The following is a 22,220-nucleotide window of genomic DNA, read 5'->3' as shown; positions in this document are numbered from 1 at the left end:
AACTGGGCATCTGGTAATGAACTGTGCAACTTCTCTCTCACCTGAAAACAGCTTCCATCCCCTGATCCTCAATCTGCATGCCAGCTGCCACTGCCTCTACCATCTTCCTTCTATTCCATTTCCAACTCTAAGCTGGCCTGCTTCTTCATTTAGTATCTCCCACTTTGCTTCAAGTAGACCAACTTGGAAACTCTCACATGCTCATTTCAGTACAATGAAGCCAGATGTGCAGCAGTAGTTTTGATCCTTTCTTGAACACCTACTAATTGCGCAGGTTCATTGAAAACCTGAAGGTGTAATCCTGACAAATGTGTTAACTCCTAAGTCCACAATGAATTTGGCAGTTTGACAATATACGTTGTACACCAAAAAGAAAAAAAGACACAGAAAGCAAAGGAGGTCTAGCCTGAAATACTCACGAAACATTTTGATGCACGTATAACACATTTTGTGGTACAATTTTTGCTTGAGGATATGACTGCATGGGTCCCTGGTTTAAGCCACTGACAGCAACCTGATTATGCAACTCCATGCACAGGAGATAAGGTACTTTGCGTTTTCTACCTTGCACCCTTTTTTAGCTGGACTTAGATTGTCAGAGGAAGGATCAGTTGAGCTGGAAGGTGAAGCAAGATTGCTAGAAGAATTGGATCCCCTGCTGCTCTCTCCATACCAAGTAAATGGCATAGAGCTGTATGGGAGAGAGGAGGATCGCTTGACTACAGATGCACTACTTGCTGAGCACTCCAGCAGCTCCTTAGACGTCCTGTTTAAACACAAAGCAGCAAGCATATGGATTAGGCTTTAAAAATGCAAAAGAAAATGCAGACAACCCCCTCCCCCAAAGCAACAGTACACTGTCTTGGATCTTAAGTAGCAGCACAAGTGTAGCTTTGCTAGAGGAAGGAAATTTCCCTGCCTCCTCCCCTCACTGAAACTTCCTGTACCCCCCTGGAAATCATGCTCCTGTAGGAGGAACAGTGTGTGGAGCAAAAAGGGGTTCTGGAGCAGCGGGAGGAGGAGACTGACAAAAATCTGCCTCCTTTCGTCTGCTGTGTAAATAAAAAAACCACTAAGAGACATCATAAATTTTAAACAAGACAGTGTAATATAAAGGTCAGTGGTGTTCTTACAAAGCTTGCACATAGAACTTCAAATAGAAAAGAGCATGTAGCAAAAACACATTAACAGAAGACAATTTAAAAGCAGTCTTTCCAATCACAAATGAGTGACAATATTCCAGTATTTAGTTCATGGAACTAAAAGAAGTCCTTCCAAAAGAAGGGCCCTTGGAAGGGCTTCTTTTAGTTCCATGAACTAAATACTGGAATATTGTTACTCCTTTGTGATTGGAAAGACTGCTTTTGAACTGTCTTCTGTTAATGTTTTTTTGCTACATGCTCTTTTCTATTTGAAGTTCTATGTGCAAGCTTTGTAAGAACACTACTGACCTTTACATCACACTGTCTTGTTTAAAATGTATGGTGTCTCTTAGTGGGTTTTTAATTTACACAGCTGTATGGTAAGATCCTATAGTTTTTCTATACTCCTTTTGTCTGCTGGCAGAAGAGCTGCTGCTGCACGGATGGAACAGCAATTTAGGATCCAGACCACAATCTCAGGGAGGCAATTATATGGAAGAACTAAATTACCTGCAGTATTCCCCCCAATATAAGCCTTTTTGGAATAAGGATGGACACAAACTGGGTGACAAGCCAAAATCTAAACTGAACTTTGTTTGGCTTGAGGGCTGAGGTTCAATGCCCATGTGTTCACTGAACAAATCTCCAAGCTTTTGGGCATGGTTTGGAGTGGCTTAGAAAGCCAAACCCAACCCACAAAGTCTGGTGTGAAAACGCTAGGTAATGGTTTTCCAGCTCTGGAAACACAAATAGGGACCCTTAAAGCTTGGCAGGAAATGCTGCTAGCCAATAACAGAGTTCCCTTCTCACTGCTCTCAATGTCTGTAAGTGACTGATGAGCATGTATTCCTTTTGTTTGTGGTGCGCGATCATTGGGATGGAGTGGGTATACTATCACACAAAAGAGCTTTTGCTGCCTTAACCAGCCTACTCAGTCAAGAGCTGCAGGGACTCAGCTTTGCTTTGGCTTCCTCTGAGTTGCCATTCATATTTGTTTTTTTGTTTTCTCGGGGCAAAGGGTAGGAAAATCGGGATTGAATTCCTCTTTCACATAGCAAGCATTTTGGTGTAGTGGGAATTTGCTGCTGTCAGTTTTCCTCTCCCATTTCCTTTTTATTTTATCCCCCCTCCCCTCCTTTGGGTTGCAACCTGCAGTGGAAGGATTTCTCTTTGAGTGCTTTTGGGACTGGACTAATAGGGCACAGAGAAGGGGGGGGGGTCTGGGAGGCACAAGTCTGTGGGTGGTTCCCAGCCTCAGGCATGGTGGGAGGGTTGTCCTTGCCCAGTAATCACATTGACAGTCCACAGAAGGGGGGAGGATGAGGCTATGTAGAAGCAGACACCCACAAGTGTGCTGGCAGCTCATAGGCCTTAGTGGAGTGGGCAGGCTTGCCCTGCTCAAGGATCACATTTTCAGTTGGGTGGAGCGTAGTCTGGTCTATGCACTTCTGAACCTATGCCTTGATGTATCTCCAAAAAGCACTTTCCAGGGGGCATCTTGTTTGGGGGTTTGTAACACATAACTTGTGGGTCCTGTGGAGGGGCATCCTGTGGAGGTATGCTGCAATCTGGATGTCTCTGACTCACCCAGGGTCTGTTCTGTACACTCCTGAATCTGCACCTGAGATCTCCCTGAAAAGTGCATTCCTGGGGTGCCTTATTTGGGGTTCTGAAACTCAGACATCCAGTCCAATCTTCATCAAGCCTGATGGACGGGTAGAGGAGAGTCAGCTGGAGATTCCCTGTGATTTTGGAGCCTCTGGGACCCCGGGGGAGGGGCTGCCTTGCACACAAACTGGTTCACAAACCAGGACAGTCTGGGTTTGTGATTTGGTTCAGGACATACCTGTGTTTGGTTTGCAAACTGAACCAGGGTTTCCTGGTTCATAAGCATCCTTATTTTGGAAGGGCTGCCTGCATGCTTTATCAATCATTACTGCAAAAATAAGAGACTCTTGAGACGGAATCCTGTGTATAGAACTGGCAATATGAGGATCAGCCTTGCTCTCTGTTACTTGACTGCTTAAAACTATATTGCTTTCCCCCAGTTTGCTATGGCACTCTGGGAGAGAGGCACAGCTAGTTTCCTGTCACCATACTGTAATTTGATGTTTTAAGACTGAGTTGATTAGACATTCACTACATATGACCAAGATCCAGGAATCTGATTCTTTTCCACAGGGAGCATAATTTTCATTGAATTCTGCTGCCTGCTGGCTCAGAATAAACTAGAGGGTACACACATAATTGTAAGTGCCTTATTTTAAATTCTTGCCGTTTAATAGTCAGTTCTGAGATTTAATCATTCCTGGTTTGCCCGAGGAAACAGAATTCATGCAGCCTGCAGCATTTCAACAGAATGGGGCCTGATGGGAAAGAAGTAGGATGGGTCCATAATGATAACGGCGTGCGTATGTTTGTGTGTGTCAATGCTGGAGGGGATTATCAGAAAGGCCCAATAAACAGGGAACTAATCCATTTTTTGATTGGGCTGTCAAAGGTGCTAAGAGATCATTATCCAGCAGGAACAACTATGCATCTGAGTTCCATATATATGTTAATCAGAAGCAATATTGCCAGTTTAAGATTTATATTCCCATTCGGTTAGTAGCTGTGATAAAATGACTTCATCACACAGTTGTGAATATGATTTTTTAATATACATTTTAATGTTTTAATGTGTTTTAATATGTTTATTCCAATATTCAGTTCTGTTATTTGAAATAGTTCTACAGAATACTATAGTTTAGGAAAGAACAGGTACAGGAAGAGTTAACTGGATAGGCCAGCAACCAAGTAAGGAAACCCTTTTTATGGTCTTGGGGATATAGATGTAGGAAACCTAGTGAATTAGGGAGGAAGCCGAAGATATTATAGAACAATAATAGTTAGAAAACCAGTCCATATTTTCCAAACAGTTTTTAATTTTAATAAAGATTTGAATAGTTTGTTTCTTCTTAAAGAAGCTGGTTTGAGCAGAAATGCACAGGAACGCAGTTCTAGCTGGCTTGGCATCAGGGGGTATGGCCTAATATGTAAATGAGTTCCTGATGGATTTTTTTGTATTCACAAGAATTTAAAGAAGACCCCTTAATGGAAGCACCAAACATGGAGGTAGAGGTAAGTGGTAAGGTAGGGTCAGTGAAACATCCAATGTGAATACATGAACTAGTTAAACAGGCAGTAGCAGAACTGCTGACACATTTGACCACATATGGTGAAGCACCTAATAGCAAACACAGTATAAAGCAGTAGTCCTGGAAGGTACTGGTGAGATGGAGAGAGAGTTGTATACTCAGCATATGTCATGGTCATACCACTATCTGTGGAAATCAGATGGTTGTGCAGCCCTTTCACTGAAGGGGCAACAGATCACTTGAAATGACCTGTCCTCAGACTTATCCACATGGATTCTGGAATGTTCTAGGTGATTTCAGGTTCCAAAATAGTAACTCTGTTGATATGCTGGTAGAAATATCGAACAAAGGGTTACTGGGGGCTAGAGAGAGAGAGGCTCCTAGTGCTCTTGTCCATCCAGATTGCAGGAGATGGCCCCATAGTTCACCATGGAGTTGGATGAATTGAAGAAGTCTGTACGATGGTTGGTGGAAGATTTGGGTTGAACCAGACACAGAGTTCAACTAGATGATGGTATCAGTGGCAAAGAAAAGGTTTGGAACAAATATTTAGGGTGTTAAGGCATTCCCATGCCTTTGAGGATACGGTATCAAAATTCATTAAATCAAGCTATTAACCGTTATGTGTATACACAATTTTTGATTGATAAAACTTCTTGGATCCATTTTGATTGTTTAATAGATCAAACAGTAGCAGTGTCTGGTCAGCAGTCTGGTACTCATATGGATGCTTTCAACTTGATTTCTCTGAACATGTCAACAGGACTTTGTGGGGGTGGACTTGTAGCTTTAATTTTTGCTCATACCAGCTGGAAAAAGTGTGCCAGCAGAAGGCACCGGGAACACTGATGAATATTATAAGCAACTCACAAAACAAAGGCAGGCAACAATTATTCACTACCCCCCACCCCACGCAAACTACCTCAGATAAGAATAATGTGATGGAAAGGAGGCAGAGAAACTTCAGGGCTTTCTGGATGGAACATTTGCCCTTGACCTTTTCGATCTGGCTTCAGTCACAGACAGTGTTATTACCTTGGTAGATGACCTAAGTTTAACCTTGGATAAATTATAAGGGGCAGTGGTCTATACTACTGTGTTTAGCTTCCTGAAACAAGGATCCTGCTAGGTAATTTTTTCATCATTTAATGTGTCATGTGAATACTTATGCTTTGCTTCAGTTTTGCTTTTAGATTTTTGATTAGTACTAGAATCCTAATTCTATTGCATTGTTTATTGAGTGTCCTATCCTGTCAATTATATTGATGCACTATGTATTATCTGCCATAAGTCCAAGTGAGAAATAACATGAATAAACAAACATAAATAAGCATCAACAAGGGTTCTGCCTTCCTTCTACTGTTGTTATCTCTAACAGCAGCCCTGATAATGATGAAGCATTTTGAACTGGAGACAGATCCGAGAGGAATTGTACTGCAGTAGTTAAAAACCATTTGTCAACTCTGTTCAGATTATTGTAGCTGGGGAGTCAGAATTGGGTGAGATCTTTTTGGTGTGCTACAGGGCTCTGTATTATTCCAAGTGGTTTCTTTTTAATGTTTACAGAATCATAGAATCACACAGGCCATCTAGTCCAACCCCCTGCTCAATGCAGGAACAGCCTAGAGCAGAGGTGGCCAACAGTAGCTCTCCAGATGTTTTTTGCCTACAACTCCCATCAGCCCCAGCCAGCATGGCCAATGGGAATTGTAGGCGAAAAAAACATCTGGAGAGCTACCATTGGCCACCCCTGGCCTAGAGCACAACTGACAAGTGTTTGTTCAGCTGCTGTTTAAAGACTGCCACTGAGGGGGAGCTCTCCACCTCTCTAGGTAGCTGATTACACTACTGATCTACTCTTACTGTAAAAAAGTTTTTCCTAATATCCAGCTGGTATCTTCCAACCCTTAATTTAAACACATTATTGCAAGTCCTATTCTCTGCTGTCAACAGGAACAGCCCCCTGTCCTCCTCTAAGTGACAGACTTTCAAATATTTAAAGAGAGTAATCATGTCCCCTCCTCAACCTCCTCTTCACCAGACTAAACATTCCCTCAGCCTTTCCTCACAGGGCTTGGTCTCCAGGCCCCTGATCATCCTCGTTGCTCTCCTCTGCAGTCACTCCATTCTGTCCACATCCTTTTTGAAGTGAGGCTTCCAGAACTGCACACAGTACTCCAGGTGTAGCCTGACCAATGCAGTGTACAACGGGACTATGACATCTTGTGACATCAGTTTTGATGTTATGTCTCTGTTGATACATCCCAAGATCGTGTTAGCCTTTTTTGTTGCTGCATCATGTTGGCCGATCATATTTAACTTACTGCTATCCAGAAGTGTATTCCCCATCCAGTGTGTGTGTTCTTTTGTTACCCAGATGTAGAACTCAGCACTTATCCATGTTAACTTGCATCTTATTCACATTTGCCACATTTCCCAGTGTGTTCAGATCTTGGGTGTATACTATCTGACTCAGGAATTTGTACTCAATCAATGCAGGCAGTGCATCTCAACTACCTTTCTGCCTATGTCAACCAGCAACATAGATGCCATGCCTTGCCTACTGCCATCTCTACATGACCCTGTTCTCTTCTTCAGGGAAAAACCTGAGGCAAAATAGGCATTAAGACTTTCTTTCTTTGTGTCCTCTGTTAGAGTTTCTCCATTTTCACCCAAGAGTGGGTCCATTGCCTCTTTTATCTTGAGTTTGCTCATCATGTATCTGAAGATTTTCTTGTTGCAGCAAGCCTCTCTGGCCAGCTTAGCTCAATGTGAGCTCTGTCCTCTCAGATAACTGACCTACAGTGCCCAGCAACCTGCAGATACCCTTCTTCAGAAGTATGTCCTTCCCTCCATTTCTTTATGTGAAGCCTTTGTGGGAACTTGTCAACAGCTTCAGAGTGCTGATGATACTCAACTATATATCCCTTCGTTTAAACCATCCTAGGTAACTGTCTCTGTCCTGCACTTTTCTTCAGATACACGAAAGCTTATACCTTGAACAAACCTTTTGTTGGACTTAAAGGTGCTACTGGACTCAAACTTTGCTCTGCTGCTTCAGACCAACATGGCTACCCACTTGAATCTATCTGGTTACTGCCTATAAATCTCTTCATGTCTTGAGACCCTCATTTCTGTATTAATGCAGCTCCATCCTTCAGATCAGGGCCTGCTTGAAGTGCCATAAGGTAGGCAGATCCAGTCATCTTTTGCCAAAACCAGAGTTTTTCCTGCACCAGTTCTGTCAGTGATCCTGGATGCGTCAGGAAGGCACCCCTGTTATGAATATTCTGAGGCCACTGACAGGGGGAGTCATTTAGAAGAATCTATCCAAATGAGTAATTTTTTGTGATCAAGATGTATGATCTTTTTCTAAATGGGTTGATAATCTTTTTTGTGTATATTTAATTGCCTGATTTATCCAATACGTATTGCAAAGAATACTGCTACCTGTTTTGAGCCTAGGAGAGGTAAAACACCTCAAATAAATGATAAATTCAAATTATGTTTTATGTTGTTTGTGTTTAATTGTAATGGCCTTTGACTATATGCAATGAGTATTATTTGTACCTTTTAAAATAAATAAATAAATGCATACATAAATAAGGCTCATACTTTCCTGTACAGAAACTGACTCAAAATGCAGATAGTACCAACTGTTTCTCCTTGAAGGTGGGAGGAAGAAGAGAGAGAGAGAGAGATTTTCTGTTCATAGTAAATGTTAGGACAGGAAAGTAGTTAGTAGTTAGCAAATGTCTGGATAGAAAAGAAGTACTTCTTTGTGTAATACATAATTAGCTTATGGAATTTTCTGCCACAAGACACGGTAATGGCCTATTGGGCTAAGTGGTTTTAAAAGATTAGACAAATTCATGGAAGTTAGATTTATCAGTGGCTATTAGCCAGGTACATTAATGGAAGCTTAGTGTGCAGAGGAAATGTTTTACTGATTACCAGTTGCTGAAGGGCAACAGGGGGAGGAGGGGCCCCTTCTTTCTTCTACTTGAGGGCTTTCCCAAATGCATTGTGGGCAACATTTTGCTGAAAATAAGTCCCACTACTGGAGATCTATATAAAAGGACCTTGACTGAGAGAGAGAGAGAGAGAGAGAAAGAGGAGTGTTCTTGAAGGACAGAAGAAGAAAGTTTGAAGGTCAGGGGGAAACATCTATAGGATTGTTCAATGCACTTCACATATGTGATCTTGAATTTCTTACAGTACCTCTGTAAAGCAGGCCAGTATTATTATCAGTGCCATAAGATGGGGGTGGGTGCAGAGGGGCTCAGTGGCGTACCTACAGCCACCTAGTGAATGGCTGGAAGAGGCAACAGTTGAACTGAGGACATCCTCATTTGTGGCTCACACCAGATCTCATTTGTTTTACAGAAGAACAAAAAAGCATTAGGTGTGTGAAATGATGTTACACTTTTCTTTTTTGCTGCAGAGGAATTTCTTACAAAACCAATGCATTTCTGGCATTCTCACCGAAAAGGTTTCTGTGTGTGGACCTGGACAATGGTTCCCCTTCAAACTCCTATGAATATGACTCCAGCAAGGGCAAAGGCATCATGCAAGGCATCCAACTGACAACATGATTAATTCTACATCACTCAGTTGTGCTAATGGAATAATTCTCTGCCATGGGACACTGTCAAGGGATCAGGGCTTTCCTACAGCTTATTTCAGCCTCATACTGCAGCAAGAATATCTTCAGTGATCACCAGAAGTAAATTCTCTAGAGTGCAAAGTGAAAAATGAGCAAGAGGAGCTTGAACAGTTATAACAGTAACTAAACACCCTACAATTAACAAGAACATTAAATTGGACTGAGCTAAACAAGAGAGGCTCTTATCCAAAGCAGACATGCTTACTGCTTACTGATAGGAAGTTGAAACGAATGCCAAGTTTCACTCACGATTTAATCATACCTGGGGAAGTACATCAAGGAATTAGCCTTTGCCCCTTTTAAACCATTTCTCATGGGAAAACACAGTATTTTTCAGTAATCTATAGTGGCTGGCCAGTCTTTTTTTTTTTTTGCTCATGTGCTGCAAGTCAACAGCAAAGTATTAAAACGGTACCACTCTACTGCATGCTTGCTGCTGTCTTCAGCGCTAATCTAAGAGAGCTTGTGGCAGGTACAGAACTGGGTAAGGAAGCAAGGGATGCAGAACTGAATCTGTGCACATTCATCTTTTTTTTTCCTGCTGTAAACTAATCCCATGCACAGTTATAGGGAAATAAAATCCATTTAACTCATCAAGGGATGCACATCTTGAGTATAGGGATCAGAATGCTGCTTTCCCGCCTTCCAAGCAGGGCTACTAGTAATCTGTACCATGAACAAGATAAGCAAAACCATTTCGCCCCATGAAAGGTGTAATACAAATTAATGATAATAAAGTTTTCTGGCCTGAGTCTGTTCCATACCTGCAGCCAACGGAGACCCTAACTGCTTCTTTCTCTCGTCGTTTCTTGCCCTTGTTAGTGCTCTTCCTCAACCGAGTCCTATAATGTTAAGATAGTCAATGTGCTGCATCATTCAAAAGGGATTTAACTGGGTATCTTACGAATGAGAATTAAGTTTTTTAAGTCCTTACCTCAGGTCCCCAAGCTTTTGTTTTATCGGTCTTGTATGGCCCACACTGGATGCTTTTGGTGACTGGAGACCTGTGGCACTGTCTAGGACATATTTGTACATGCAAAAACACAGTTTATAATCATAATTCATATTTCAGTGGTGGAAATCCCCATTTCATATTGCCCCCAGAAGTATATATGTTTGCAAAAATCAAGATTAACTGGATCACAATTCACGAATCTGGCATTCAATAGCTGCAACATTATGATTGTAAAGTATGGTCTGGTTGCAGGAAAAAGACCTTGGGCTGGATCTAAAGAAACTCCAAATGTAGCTCTGCTAGTGGAATGGATTCTTCCCACTTGTCCCCTATTCTGCAGCCTCCCATGCCATCAAAATTTGCTCCAGGGGCTTGCAAGACCATGGGGAACAGTACAGCTGCAACTTGAAAATCTGCAAAAATCTCACATCCTTCCCTACACACAGGAAGGCATCTTTGGATCCAACACCTTGATTCTGATTTAAAAAAATGCTACTAGTGCAGAGCAGAGCAGGGCAAAGCACATTTAGATGAAATTTCCTTGGAATTTTTGTTGTTGTCGTCACACTTCATTGGAGTGCTGAAGAGACAAAGTTATCCTCAAGTGACTTGCCTCTTTGGCAGCAAGATCTCCTTTTACTAAAAATAATTAAAGAAAATTCTAGCAATGCAACAGATCTTTCTTTCCACGCATATCAGGCTTTCTTTTGACGGCAGTCATGGGCATTACTTGATTATAGATTTTTTTTTCACAATTAACAGGTTCTTTTCCCATTTTGACCTCTTCATATGCCTCCCACTTTACATCCTGTCTATCATCACTGAATCCCTACTAAAGGGCCATTAACAGTTCTTCAATTTGACATTTACTTTCATACAGAGTATTATACAGAGTAAGGAAGTCCAAAGTAATTGGAAGAAAGCAAAATTTACTATGTGCAATGACTGCATGTGCCTGTGCAGCAAAAAAGAAAATACAGAGATGGAAATAATTCCAAAAGTTCAGTCATAGTTACAAAAACAGTTAATTGCACTGATGCTCCTAGGCCAATTTGAAATCATGTCCCATTTTTTAAATGTACCGAGAATGCCTATAACTTTTTGTAAAGGATCAAACAGTAATAGTTTTATTGCAGATTTTTCATGAGAACATGGGGAATTAAATGTCTTGTGAAACAGACGAAGCAATGAAAGAAATTACAAGGGCAAGGAAACAGCCCCAAATCATATCAACACTGCTGAATAAACCTGAGTATTTTGTAACAGGCACTCTAAAGATTTTATGAATGGAGACTGAAAGGAGGATTAATTTTGTCAATAAGGTTTCTTAGTGCACCCAGTCAAAGATGAACAATTGCTCATTTATTCATTTTAGCCATCACTCTCAATTCCTGTCAATCTTCAGAAAAATATATCAACTAAACGCTGGTTATACCCACATGTTTGAATACTGTGCTCTCACTCCACTAGAACAATCACTTGCAACTGGATTTTCCTGTGTGGACAAGACAAACCAGCGGCAACCACATAACAACAACTATGTGTAGATGAAGCCACTCTTTATTTGTAACGGTACAGTCTGTGTATTCCTTTCTACATGTATCCCTTTGTGAAACAGATTATCAGCTGTTTCTGTCAAGACTTTTTTTTAAAAAATCACACATTTTAAACACTCTCATCAATCTGTCTCTTCTTTTTTAGAAGACCCAGTAAACATTTACTATTTACTGCTGAAATGCCTAAAGCATCCAGGATTTGTTCCCATGGAAACTCAAAACACAGACAATGACCACAGGTTAACAGGCTACCTAACCCCCAAAAGGGAGACCAAACAACACAGGGAAATTATTTTCTTTCTATAATTGTGGAGAACAGGTTCATTCAGAATTGCTCATCAAATGAGGGAAGCGTAAAGGAACTGTGTGGATTGGGCGATATGTATATCCCTCCCCCCAAATTTAACCTTCACCATGTGGATGCATGGGAGCACAGACCCTGCCTTCCTTTGAGACAAGAATGAATGAAGAAGCTATGGACACAAGTCCTCCACTAAAATGAATACTGTAGAATTTATGTAGGTAGGAGCTCCACGGGGACATTTGCACACAGCATCTGAATGTGTGACACAGCAGTCAAAAAAAGCGAACTCAGTGTTGGGGATTATTAGGAAAGGGACTGAAAATAAAACAGCTGATATGATAATGCCCTTGCATAGATCTATGAGTCACCATTTAGAAGACTGTGTTTAATTCTGGCCACCATATCTCATTGCAGAGCTGGAAAAGTACAGATGAAGCAATCAGGAGGATTAGGGGGTTGAAACACCTTCCCTATGAGGGATGATTGAAGAGGCTGGGACTTTTCAGTTTAGAAAAGAGATTATGAGAGGAGGACGAGACAATGTAGAAGTTAAAAAATTATGCACAGGGTGGAGAGAGTTGACAGAAAGAGCTTTTTCTTCTTCTCCCAAATACCAGAACTTGAGGAAACCCAATGAAGCTGAAGGCAGTCGATTCAGGTGAACAAAAGCAAATACTTCTCTGCACAGAGCTTGATTAAGATGTGGAATTCATTGCCAGAGGATGTACTGGTGGCCCCAAGCATAGACAGCTTTAAAAGGAAATTCATGGAGGGGAAGTCTATTAGTGGCTACTAACCATGGTGACTAAAGGGAGCTTCCATGTTCAGAGGCAGCAAGCCTCTGAATCCCAGTGCCAGGAGGTAACATCAAGGAAGGCCTTAACCTCTATGTCCTGTTGTTTGGCCTTCCAGAGTAACTAGCTGACCACTGTGCGAGACAGAATGCTGGACTACACAGACCACTGGTCTGCTCCAGCAAGGTTCTTCTTATGTCCTTAATGTTTCATTTACAGCACATATTCCTATGTAACGTCTGCTGCTCTGAGATCTCAACTACTTTATCAGGAAATTAATTTCCCTTATTTTCCAACATGCCACTGTATTTGCACATAAGCTACAGACATACAGGGCAAGTTCCAAAGAAGCACATATGCAGCTCTTCCTGTGCCTCAGGGTTTTCTGGAACTCCATTCCTCCTGAGAACAACCCTATTAATATTACTGATCAGATAAATGAAATACCTGCACATAGGATTAAAAAGAGACGCAGTGACAAATTTAAATCATATGTATATATACCTTTGTCATGGAGGATACTCCTGCAGACTGGATGATGCACAGGTGAATGTTCACAGCTGAGGCAGGACTTTGAAGGAGAGGAGAGTGGCGTGTCTCCATGGGAACAACCAATGCTTACGTACTGTGGCTCTTCATCCTGAGTTCCAGCTATGTTCTCAAATGCAAAGGATGCACTGCTAGCCACAGGGGAAAGGGAGGAAGCACCAGAATCTGATGCTGGTGAGGATGCTCTCATACACATGGGCAGAGGTGATATTCTAATGTGCATAGGGCTACCAAAACTATACGGAGGCTGTTGATACAAGAGATTACGAAGCAGATTATGGCATGTAAGAAACAATCAGAGCAATATTACTTTGAACGCACAAATCCATATTTTAGCACCTGTCCCAAGAATTCACTTTAATCTTTCCTAATTTCAGTTTTCACATTTTCCATAGCAAGATTTGGATATAACTTCTCTGTACCTAAGTAAAGTTACCAGCTAAGCACGACTTGCAGGTTTGCTGTGGTTTAAATCAGACTTAATAACAGTACACCTAGAAAATCAACACCGAATAAGGCACACAAAATACACCAGAAGCCTTGAAACTGCTGCAAGGGAAGAGATGGTTACTTCCAAGTGAAAACAGCCCTGAACACTTTATTATAATTCCATCAGACATGAGCAAGTATTGCCTGTGCTAAAATAAAGATACTCTGACAACATGAACATGAGGCAAAGTGAAGAGGTGGTGACTGAAGAGAAAAAGAAATCACACATCACCTTTCTTTCAAGGCTATCTTCTCCATCTGTAGAGCTGATGCTGTCATACAGTCTTGTTCTACTTGGTCTTGACCTTTTGTTCTTAACTGAAAGCTGCACTCGAGTTTTCAGCGCTTTAGAGTCCAGCCTTTCTGTCTCCGGGACTGCTTCATTAAAATCTGTAGAGGAAAAATGGCTATGAAATCACTGTATCCATTTAAATGTTCTAATATCTGGGGACATGGTCCGCATTTCCATATACAAAATACATGTCCGGCTTGTTTGTATGAAAGACTAGCGAGATGTCCCACACTCATTTCAAGTATGCTAATAAAGTGAATAACTCTATGGACCACATTCAAGTTGGTATATGGTCTGACAAGCTTTAAGCAAATCTGAAATCCACTTCTTGTATTTTAATTGCTGTAGTTTATGTCATTACTGATGTTTAGAATTTGTCCCATTAAGGAGACTGTAGTCTGTTGCTGGACAGACTAGCTCTCTCTATACTGAAAGCTAAGAGCAGAGGAAGGAGCAATGAAAGATGGAGGGAGAGGTAGAGCAGGGTCTGTAAGAAGGAAAAAAAGAATAAAACATTATATAAAATAGCCTGTCCTTTGCTGTCTTTGCGCCTGCAAAAGTGCTACAAGAATCTAATCTACGAGTAAACAAACATTTTAAGAATTATGTTGATTGAGGCATAGTTTTGCCCAACTATTTGGGGAGAATTTTTGGACAGCAATCATAAGTGACCTTACTAGGTTTTAAAACGGAGATCAGGGACTGAATGGTCTTGCTTAAAAAAGAACACTCACCCTGGTTTCCAAGATGAAACCCATTAAAAACTTTCTGTTCCAGTCTACCCAAGTTCATATGTCTGCAGCTATGATGGACATATAATAAGAAAGTAATTCTTGATCTAATCCATTAATTAGAATGGGTTTATGCTGCAACCCCTACTTGCCTTGATTTGCCAAAGGTTTCCTAGGACTACCATCTCAGGAACTGAGCTAATCTTGACCTTGTAAACAAACATTCTAGATTTGTGTAAACCCCCTCCCCACTAGTTACACTTATAGGGTAAGAATCATGGTTTTCCAAGGATAACTGAAGCTGGAGAAGACAGAGCAGAACAACAAAGACAATGGAGAATTCTGTTTGGGTGTGCCGTACCCATGGATAAAACACAAACCTTGCTGAAAAGACCTGCAAACTAGTTAATCCATATATGTCTGAATGACCTGATCCTTTTGCAGCCTCTAATAGCTCAAGGCTTGAGGTCAGCTATCTTGGTCAGTAAACTAATGTCAGAAGGAAAGCATAAACTGACATAAAGTCAACAAAGCCATTTACTGAATCACTTGTTTATTAGTGTTTTTCCAAGAAGCATGGCAGCAGATGCAAAAGCAACAATCAATTTTGTCAGTTTTTCACATTAGAAAGGACCATAGTGATGTACTGTAGCTCGAGATAGCTTTCATCAAAGCAAGGAAACTTCAGGCATTACCTGCACAAGAAAAGAGATACAACAGCAATTCCCTCTCCTCAGAGAACCCTGAGATTCACAGTTCTGTGGGGAATAACTGAAACCTTGAATACAACTCCTGCACTGACATAAAATGTTTTAGCTTTATTTATTTAACTTTACAAAACACATACTTTGCCTTTCTGCCCTCATAAAAGCTACCTTATTATAACTACAAAATTACAATTCTCAACTTTCTTTGGGAGAAGTTATGACCATGGAGCTCATATAAAATATATTTGTCATGTAAATACACCTCATGAAAAACAGGCATAACCAGCCTTATACAGCTGGCTCCACTTTTCCTTATGTAAAGAAGAATTTGATCCCTTAAGCAAAGTGGTTATAAATGAAATGAACAAGCATGTGAACGAGGGGAGACGATAACAAGAATCTAAGCATAAATCTAATTCTGATGAAGTCAGCTGAGATATTTCCAGCAGGTTGTGCAAGTGGGATCGGTATATACCCTTTTCTCATTATGGTTACCTTGGTCCATAAGATCTTTCTAAAGTGCTAGAAACAATAATAGCCTTAATATCTCACAAAGAGTACTTAGAGATAATTTCAGTCCAAGAGAGCATTTAGGAGGGGACAAGAGGGCATTAACTCCTGAAGACAGCTATGTTGGCATAATTATTTAGAGTCAAAGAGGATTTAAGAACAAATGCAAAAGGAGAGTTAATAGCTATTTAAACCATTAGGTGACTATTTTTCAATTAGGTCTATATAAAGAGAAAACACGCACAGAAAGGAAAACTTCAGCCCATAATACAAAAGGGAAATGTGTACACTTCCTAACTTTCTGCACACTTTTCCATTCAAAAGTGCTCCTTCCCTACCTCCTTTTAAAACTCTGCAAGGTTAAAATAAGAAGTTTGGTCTTGCATAAAAATAGGGCAAAGGAAAGTGTTACAGAGCATGCATAACATTCCCCCAGTGATTTCATTTTAAGTGCTTTCACCAAGTCTCCCCAAAACATTTTCTAGATATAGGAAATATTCTGAGGAACAGAATCAACATGCACAAACACACTTTGCATCTTGACTCCTTTTGCTTGGTTGGTTCAGGCACTGGACATTTTTTTCTTTACATACAAGCAAATGTGTGTGTGTATATAAAACGCAGGGAAGGCAATTTCTTATCCTTCCAGAAGTAACAGCAACTTGAATACTTGGCTCTTAAGAACATATATATGAGGCCACAGTACCAAATTATACTATTGGTCAATATTGGTCAATTAGCTCAATATTGCTTACTCTGACTGGTTGCAGCTGTGCATGGTCTCAGGGAGATAAAGGTCTTTCCTAAATCCAATAACACAAGAACCTTTAACTGGAGTTGCCAGGGCCTTCTGCCTGCAAAACATTTGATCTACCATTGAGCCCCAGGTTCTCCCCACTACAGGTCCTGGCTGAGTTGTCTGGCAACCAGGGAGAGGAAGGCTATATTGGAAGTACCTGGTGCAATGTCCCTGTGCCTCAGATCTTCAGAAGCAAGTGACCACAGAGTAGGCAGGGCAGACAGGCACACACTAAGCATTTTCCTGTTTTCTCTCTATTGTCACAGTGTCCTTTTGAAGTGCAGATGAACACTCATAGGGAAAAGAAACTTCCTTTCCACTCTCTCTCTCTCCTCCCCCCCCCCCCCATCTTCGTCCTTCCACAAGATGGGGCTAAAGGATGCTCCTCTCTGCATCCAACCCCATCTGCCAGGTAGATAGCATAGGATGAAGAAAAAGAAAATTATGTTGGATTTATACCCTACCCTACCCTCCACTCTGGATCTCAGAGTGGCTTACAACCTCCTTTATCTTCCTCCCCCGCAACAGACACCCTGTGAGGTAGGTGGGGCTGAGAGAGCTCTCCCAGAAGCTGCCCTTTCAAGGACAGCTCTGAGATAGCTATGGCTAACCCAGGCCATTCCAGCAGCTGCAAGTGAAGGAGTGGGGAATCAAACCTTATTATCCTAGATAAGAGTCTATGCACTTAACCACTACACCAAACCACACACTTAACCACTACACCAAACTGGATCTTGCTCTGTCTCTTACCCTGCACTATCAGACATGTATTTCTAGAATAAAGTAGATATTATTTAGTTTCAACTTGAAACAGTGGCTCTGTGTAACTTTGTGACATGGTCTGTTCTGTTTCAATAGAAACACATCTGTGTTAAAGCCTCCTGTATTCTGCTAGTTAAAGAAGGATCTGGACCACCAGAACTACCGGTACATGAGGGTATGATATTGGTGATACACTGATGTCGCTACATCACTTCCAGGTACAAGTGACAAAGGGTAACTATAACGAATTGGCAGAAACTCTGTGGTTTTACCCACTAAAGCCCATTAACCTCAGTGAAACTTTGCTAAGGATTTCACTGTCACACTTGCTACAGGCAGGCCATCTTGTATGGTTTCCCCTTTTCTTCCTAAAATGTGACAGGATAATGTCTGCAGGTGATGCCTTCATCACAGTCAATCACCCAAAGGCCACATCAATGGAAAAACAGAACTGGCTGCTGTTCTCATTAATAAAAAAGCAACTGTGGAATTTTTACACCCGATTTGTCTCTGAGACAGCAGAAAGTCATCACAGTGCTTGTAAGTATGATTTTACACAACTTGCAGAGTACAACAGAAATAGATACAAGGAATGGCAAAGATATGGCAGCCTTGGTCTCAAAAACTTGACTAACAGCCAAAATCCAGGATGAAAATTCTATCAATGTGAATTTACTACCTTTTTCTCCTGCCAGCCAAACTGCTACCAAAAGAACAATAAAGACCAATTTGGCAAACATATTTCAATCAAAATAATTTTGGTTTATAGATAGATATTTTTGATATATACAAACCAAGTAATTCACTTCATTTTTTAAAAAATGTTTTCTAAATGCAAAAATGTTCTTTTGGTGCCAATATTCGTGAGAAGCACAGATGTACAATTTATTCCCATTTTAACTATGGAACATAAACTTAGGTTTTATTACACTGCCTCAGGCTGTACAAGTTAAAATGGGCACAAATGATGAAAATACATCTAAATTTAATTTACGTAACATGTGCTTGTGAATTCACTTTTGGAAATTACTTTGTGAAAGTCAACAGAAATGTACTATATAGAAATTGTAGAAATGTTGCAGCAGAATGCGGTTATCTCCTTCACAAGAACCTGGGATCCTTCCTGGTTCCACAGATAACTAAAACAACATGTATTCTAATGGCATCTTCTTTAAGGACAATGCTCTGAACAAATAGTTAACACTGTGTCCAAGTCAGACACAGGTTATGAGGTCCCCACTGCTGTATAATTGTTTCTTCCTCTGGAAAAAAAACAAATCAAAATAAATGCCGGAGCAAAACTCAGATCTCAATCCCAAGCCCTTTCTGTTTCCCCACTAAGCTGATTCAAATGTTCAGTAGTTGAGGTGGTACAGTCATCTCCAAAAGACTTGATTTTCACAAGAGGATTTGCTTGTTTGGATGTTACTTTGAAAGTAGTATAGAGTGTAAAATTGGCCCATAAGGCAAGAAGAAGGCATTTCCCTTGGAAGTGAGGTGTCAAAAGAGAACCGGCCTTTGATCCATTTGGAATTGCAACTCAATTCTGCAATAAATGTAAGAAAAAAATGTGCACAACTGCAAAATCATGTGGAATACAAAAATCACGTCTTAACCTGGATAGCCCAGGCTAGCCTGACCTAGTTGGATCTTGGAAGCTAAGGAGGTGTTCAACCCTGGTTAGTATTTGGATGGGAGACTATCAAGAAATAATGCAGAGCGAGGCAATGGCAAATCACCACTGAAAGTTTCTTGCCTTGAAAACCCTATGGGATCAATTTCATGAGAATTAACATTTTTTCACATCACTGATACTTAGGAAAGTTTAGCCATTATCAGTGAACAGCACAATAAAGAGGGAACGTTAACACAGTTGGGTTCGAGTTCAGTAGCACCTTAGAGACCAAGAGGGCTTTTTTTGTAACAGGAGCTCATTTGCATATTAGGCCACACACCCCTGATGTAGCCAATTCTCCAGGAGCTTACAGTAGGCCCTGTATGAAGAGCCCTGTAAGCTCTTGTAAAAAAGCCCTAGAGACCAACAAGAGTTCCAGGATATGAGCTTTCAAGATTCAAAGTTCCCTTTGTCAGACACCTGGTGGTCTGATTGATAAAGGGAGTTTTGATTCTCAAAAGCTCATGCTCTATAATTTCTGTTCATCTCTAAGGTGCTACTGGACTCGAACCTAACTGTTCTACTGCAGATCAACATGGCAAGCTGCAGTACTGCAGTCCAAGCTCTGCTCACCACCTGAGTTCGATCCTGGAGGAAGCTGGGTTTGGGTAGCCGGCTCAAGGTTGACTCAGCCTTCCATCCTTCCAAGGTCAGTAACATGAGTACCCAGCTTGCTGGGAGTAAAGTGTAGATGATTGCAGAAGGGAATGGCAAACCACTCCGTAAAAGTCAGCCAAGAAAACGTCGGGATGTGACATCACCCTTTGAGCCAGTAGCGATCAAGTGCTTGCACAGGGGACTACCTTTTCTTTCATTCAAATTAATATTTTCTGTGGAACAGAGAATGAAAAACCTTTGAAATAGCTGCTTTCCCCCCAGATGGTCCCATGACTCAAGAGGCCCTCACAGGGTAGCCATGACGCTAAGAAAGAAATGGTTATATCAAACTTACCAAATACTAGGCATATTAAAAAAGCATGCCACATAGGAGCAAGGCAGGGATCCCCAGATACTCAGAGGACTTTCTAGGTATGCAGGAAAATAATAATAAAAAATATTTTTAACTGAATGGAAAACCACCATATAACACATGTCCTGATGAGGATAAATATGATACAGAAGGGGAATATTGAGAGTACTTGAATGTCAGTTAAAAGAAACAAAGGGGGGAAGAAGATGGGGAATTAAATCCTCGGGAGCTTTGAGAATCCCACAGTTGGAGATGTTGTGGAGGGCTGCAAATTAGCCTTTCCCCTGTGTGATTCCTCACCTTCCTCCTGACCCTTGCATTGAATAGTTATTTGCACACAAGAACTTTAGCCTAATAGACTAGTGATGACTTCAAATTGTTAAAAATTTTCACCATGTATCACTACAAACTCTATATACCTGATTTACATTAATGTTCAAAACTCAAGAGTTAATTTTTTAGTTTATATGCTAACTTTCTAACTCCCACAAAAAATCTGAGGCAGCTAATGATAACACTCCCCCCAACAAAAGGCAAGAAAAACAAGGTAAAACCAATAAAACCCAACGATGTTTAGATCTCAAGCAAACAACAACTTAATTCAAGACATTTCAAATTAAAATCTTGACATTAAGGACTGTTAAGTCCTTACACTTCTAGTGGCTGAGACTCATGCAGCTTGGGGACAGCAGCTGAGAATGCATATCCTTGAGTCCCTACCAAACAAATCTCAGATTTACACAAGTTCCTGCAAGAATGTCTCACTGGTTGACTCCAAGACCTGCAAAACCAGGTACTTTCTAGGAAGCTGTTCAAGTATTTTAAAGGTCAAAGCCAGCAGACTGAATCAGGCCCAGAACAAACTAGTGTAACGGGGAAACGACTAGCTTTATATGTTTTTCGAAGCAGATCCCAGTCAACAACCAAGCTGCTGGATTTTGCACCATTTGAAGTTTCTGGATCATCTTCCAAGGCAGCCCTGTGTAAACTGTATTATAGCAGTCCAAGCTGGATATTACAGTCCAAGCTGGTTTGCTCTTTCCAGAAGCAAGTTTAGCCTTATACAGAGATAACATTTGCTAGTATGAATCTTCACAGTCCTGCTCAGCCACAGAATATCAGGTACTTTAAGCTAAGAACATGCATGATCACTATCAGGACTACTGAGTTCCACAACAGACAGGAGACTCACTGTACCACTTGACTGTCACGGTGGACTTCTACACAGAGAGAACATCAGAACACTCATCTCCAGAGAAGAACTTACCAAAAACATCCTCAGGATCTCCCCCCTTTACAGCTCCTTCTGCAAACATGCACAGGTTGCCTGTTAGATGATGGACTATTATTTCCACTCCTCAAAAGTTTATAGCATGAAAAATATTACTAAATGAAATTCCTTCAAAATATGAAGTTCTGGTTAGACTGTAGCTAGAAAGCTAATTTCTTATCTGGAATTCACCAGGTGAGAAGCTACCTTACTATTTTAGACCAATGTACAAAATCATGAGACTGATCTTTCCATGGACAAATCAAATTGATCAGGACCACACAGGTGAATATACCACTGAGGCCAATGAAGTGCTGCCCACATGCGTGAGGCTTCAGGGGTAAACACATTCCCCATACACAGACACTTTCTACATGACTGTAGCTGACCTGAGTTTATCAACACAAATTCTGCCCCTACACGGTTCTGTTTAGCTCAAACACATCTATTGCCTGAATATTACTATGGCAGACTAGCTTTTAAAATTTTATTTATTTATTTTGCAGATTTATATTTCGCCCTTTTCCATAAACAGAAGAAGGAAAGGCAATTTTTGCTGATTTTTCTCCTATTTCAGATTTCCAATCTGCTCCCCTAGACTGCTCCTCTAACCCAAAGGAGCACAGTTTTGGAAGCACAGAAGGCTGTGGAGGCGGGGAATCTGCTTGGCTCTAGAGTGCACTGCTGAGGATCCAAGCCTATACGTAATAGAAAACTAGATGAGCCTTGGATGGCTGATGAAAGCTGCATGACAGGGCCGCCACCACCTGGTAAGTGAGGGCTCCTTCCCTATTTGAAAGACCCTTCAAATATGCAGAAAAACAAGACTTTTGTAAATTAACCAAAAAAGAAAAAATGAGGAGCCAGCTAAGGACTAAATATCCTCCAGGAGAGATGGAATGTTGACCACTC

General features: G+C 40.9%; 1 protein-coding gene across 10 annotated transcripts in view; it reads right to left on the bottom strand.

Moving 5' to 3' along the window:
* Positions 1–22,220, bottom strand: part of PPP1R9A (protein phosphatase 1 regulatory subunit 9A) — a 217,348-nt gene that overhangs the window by 13,613 nt on the left and 181,515 nt on the right. For 3 of the 10 annotated variants that reach the window (XM_060248520.1, XM_060248521.1, XM_060248524.1), the window contains 6 exons: positions 21,306–21,344; positions 13,825–13,982; positions 13,059–13,350; positions 9,880–9,961; positions 9,710–9,787; positions 565–766 (listed from right to left, as the gene is read on the bottom strand). In XM_060248520.1, the coding sequence (XP_060104503.1) occupies positions 565–766; positions 9,710–9,787; positions 9,880–9,961; positions 13,059–13,350; positions 13,825–13,982; positions 21,306–21,344 (851 nt within the window). The remainder of the gene's footprint in view (positions 1–564; positions 767–9,709; positions 9,788–9,879; positions 9,962–13,058; positions 13,351–13,824; positions 13,983–21,305; positions 21,345–22,220) is intronic. The other 7 variants (XM_060248523.1, XM_060248525.1, XM_060248530.1 and 4 more) reach the window with 3 other exon arrangements.

The sequence above is a fragment of the Heteronotia binoei genome, chromosome 10 (genome assembly GCF_032191835.1).
Source record: "Heteronotia binoei isolate CCM8104 ecotype False Entrance Well chromosome 10, APGP_CSIRO_Hbin_v1, whole genome shotgun sequence".
Taxonomy (NCBI): Eukaryota; Metazoa; Chordata; class Lepidosauria; order Squamata; family Gekkonidae; genus Heteronotia; species Heteronotia binoei.
The sequence above is the reverse complement of the archived record's forward strand: the minus strand, read 5'-3'. Positions and strand labels throughout refer to the sequence as shown.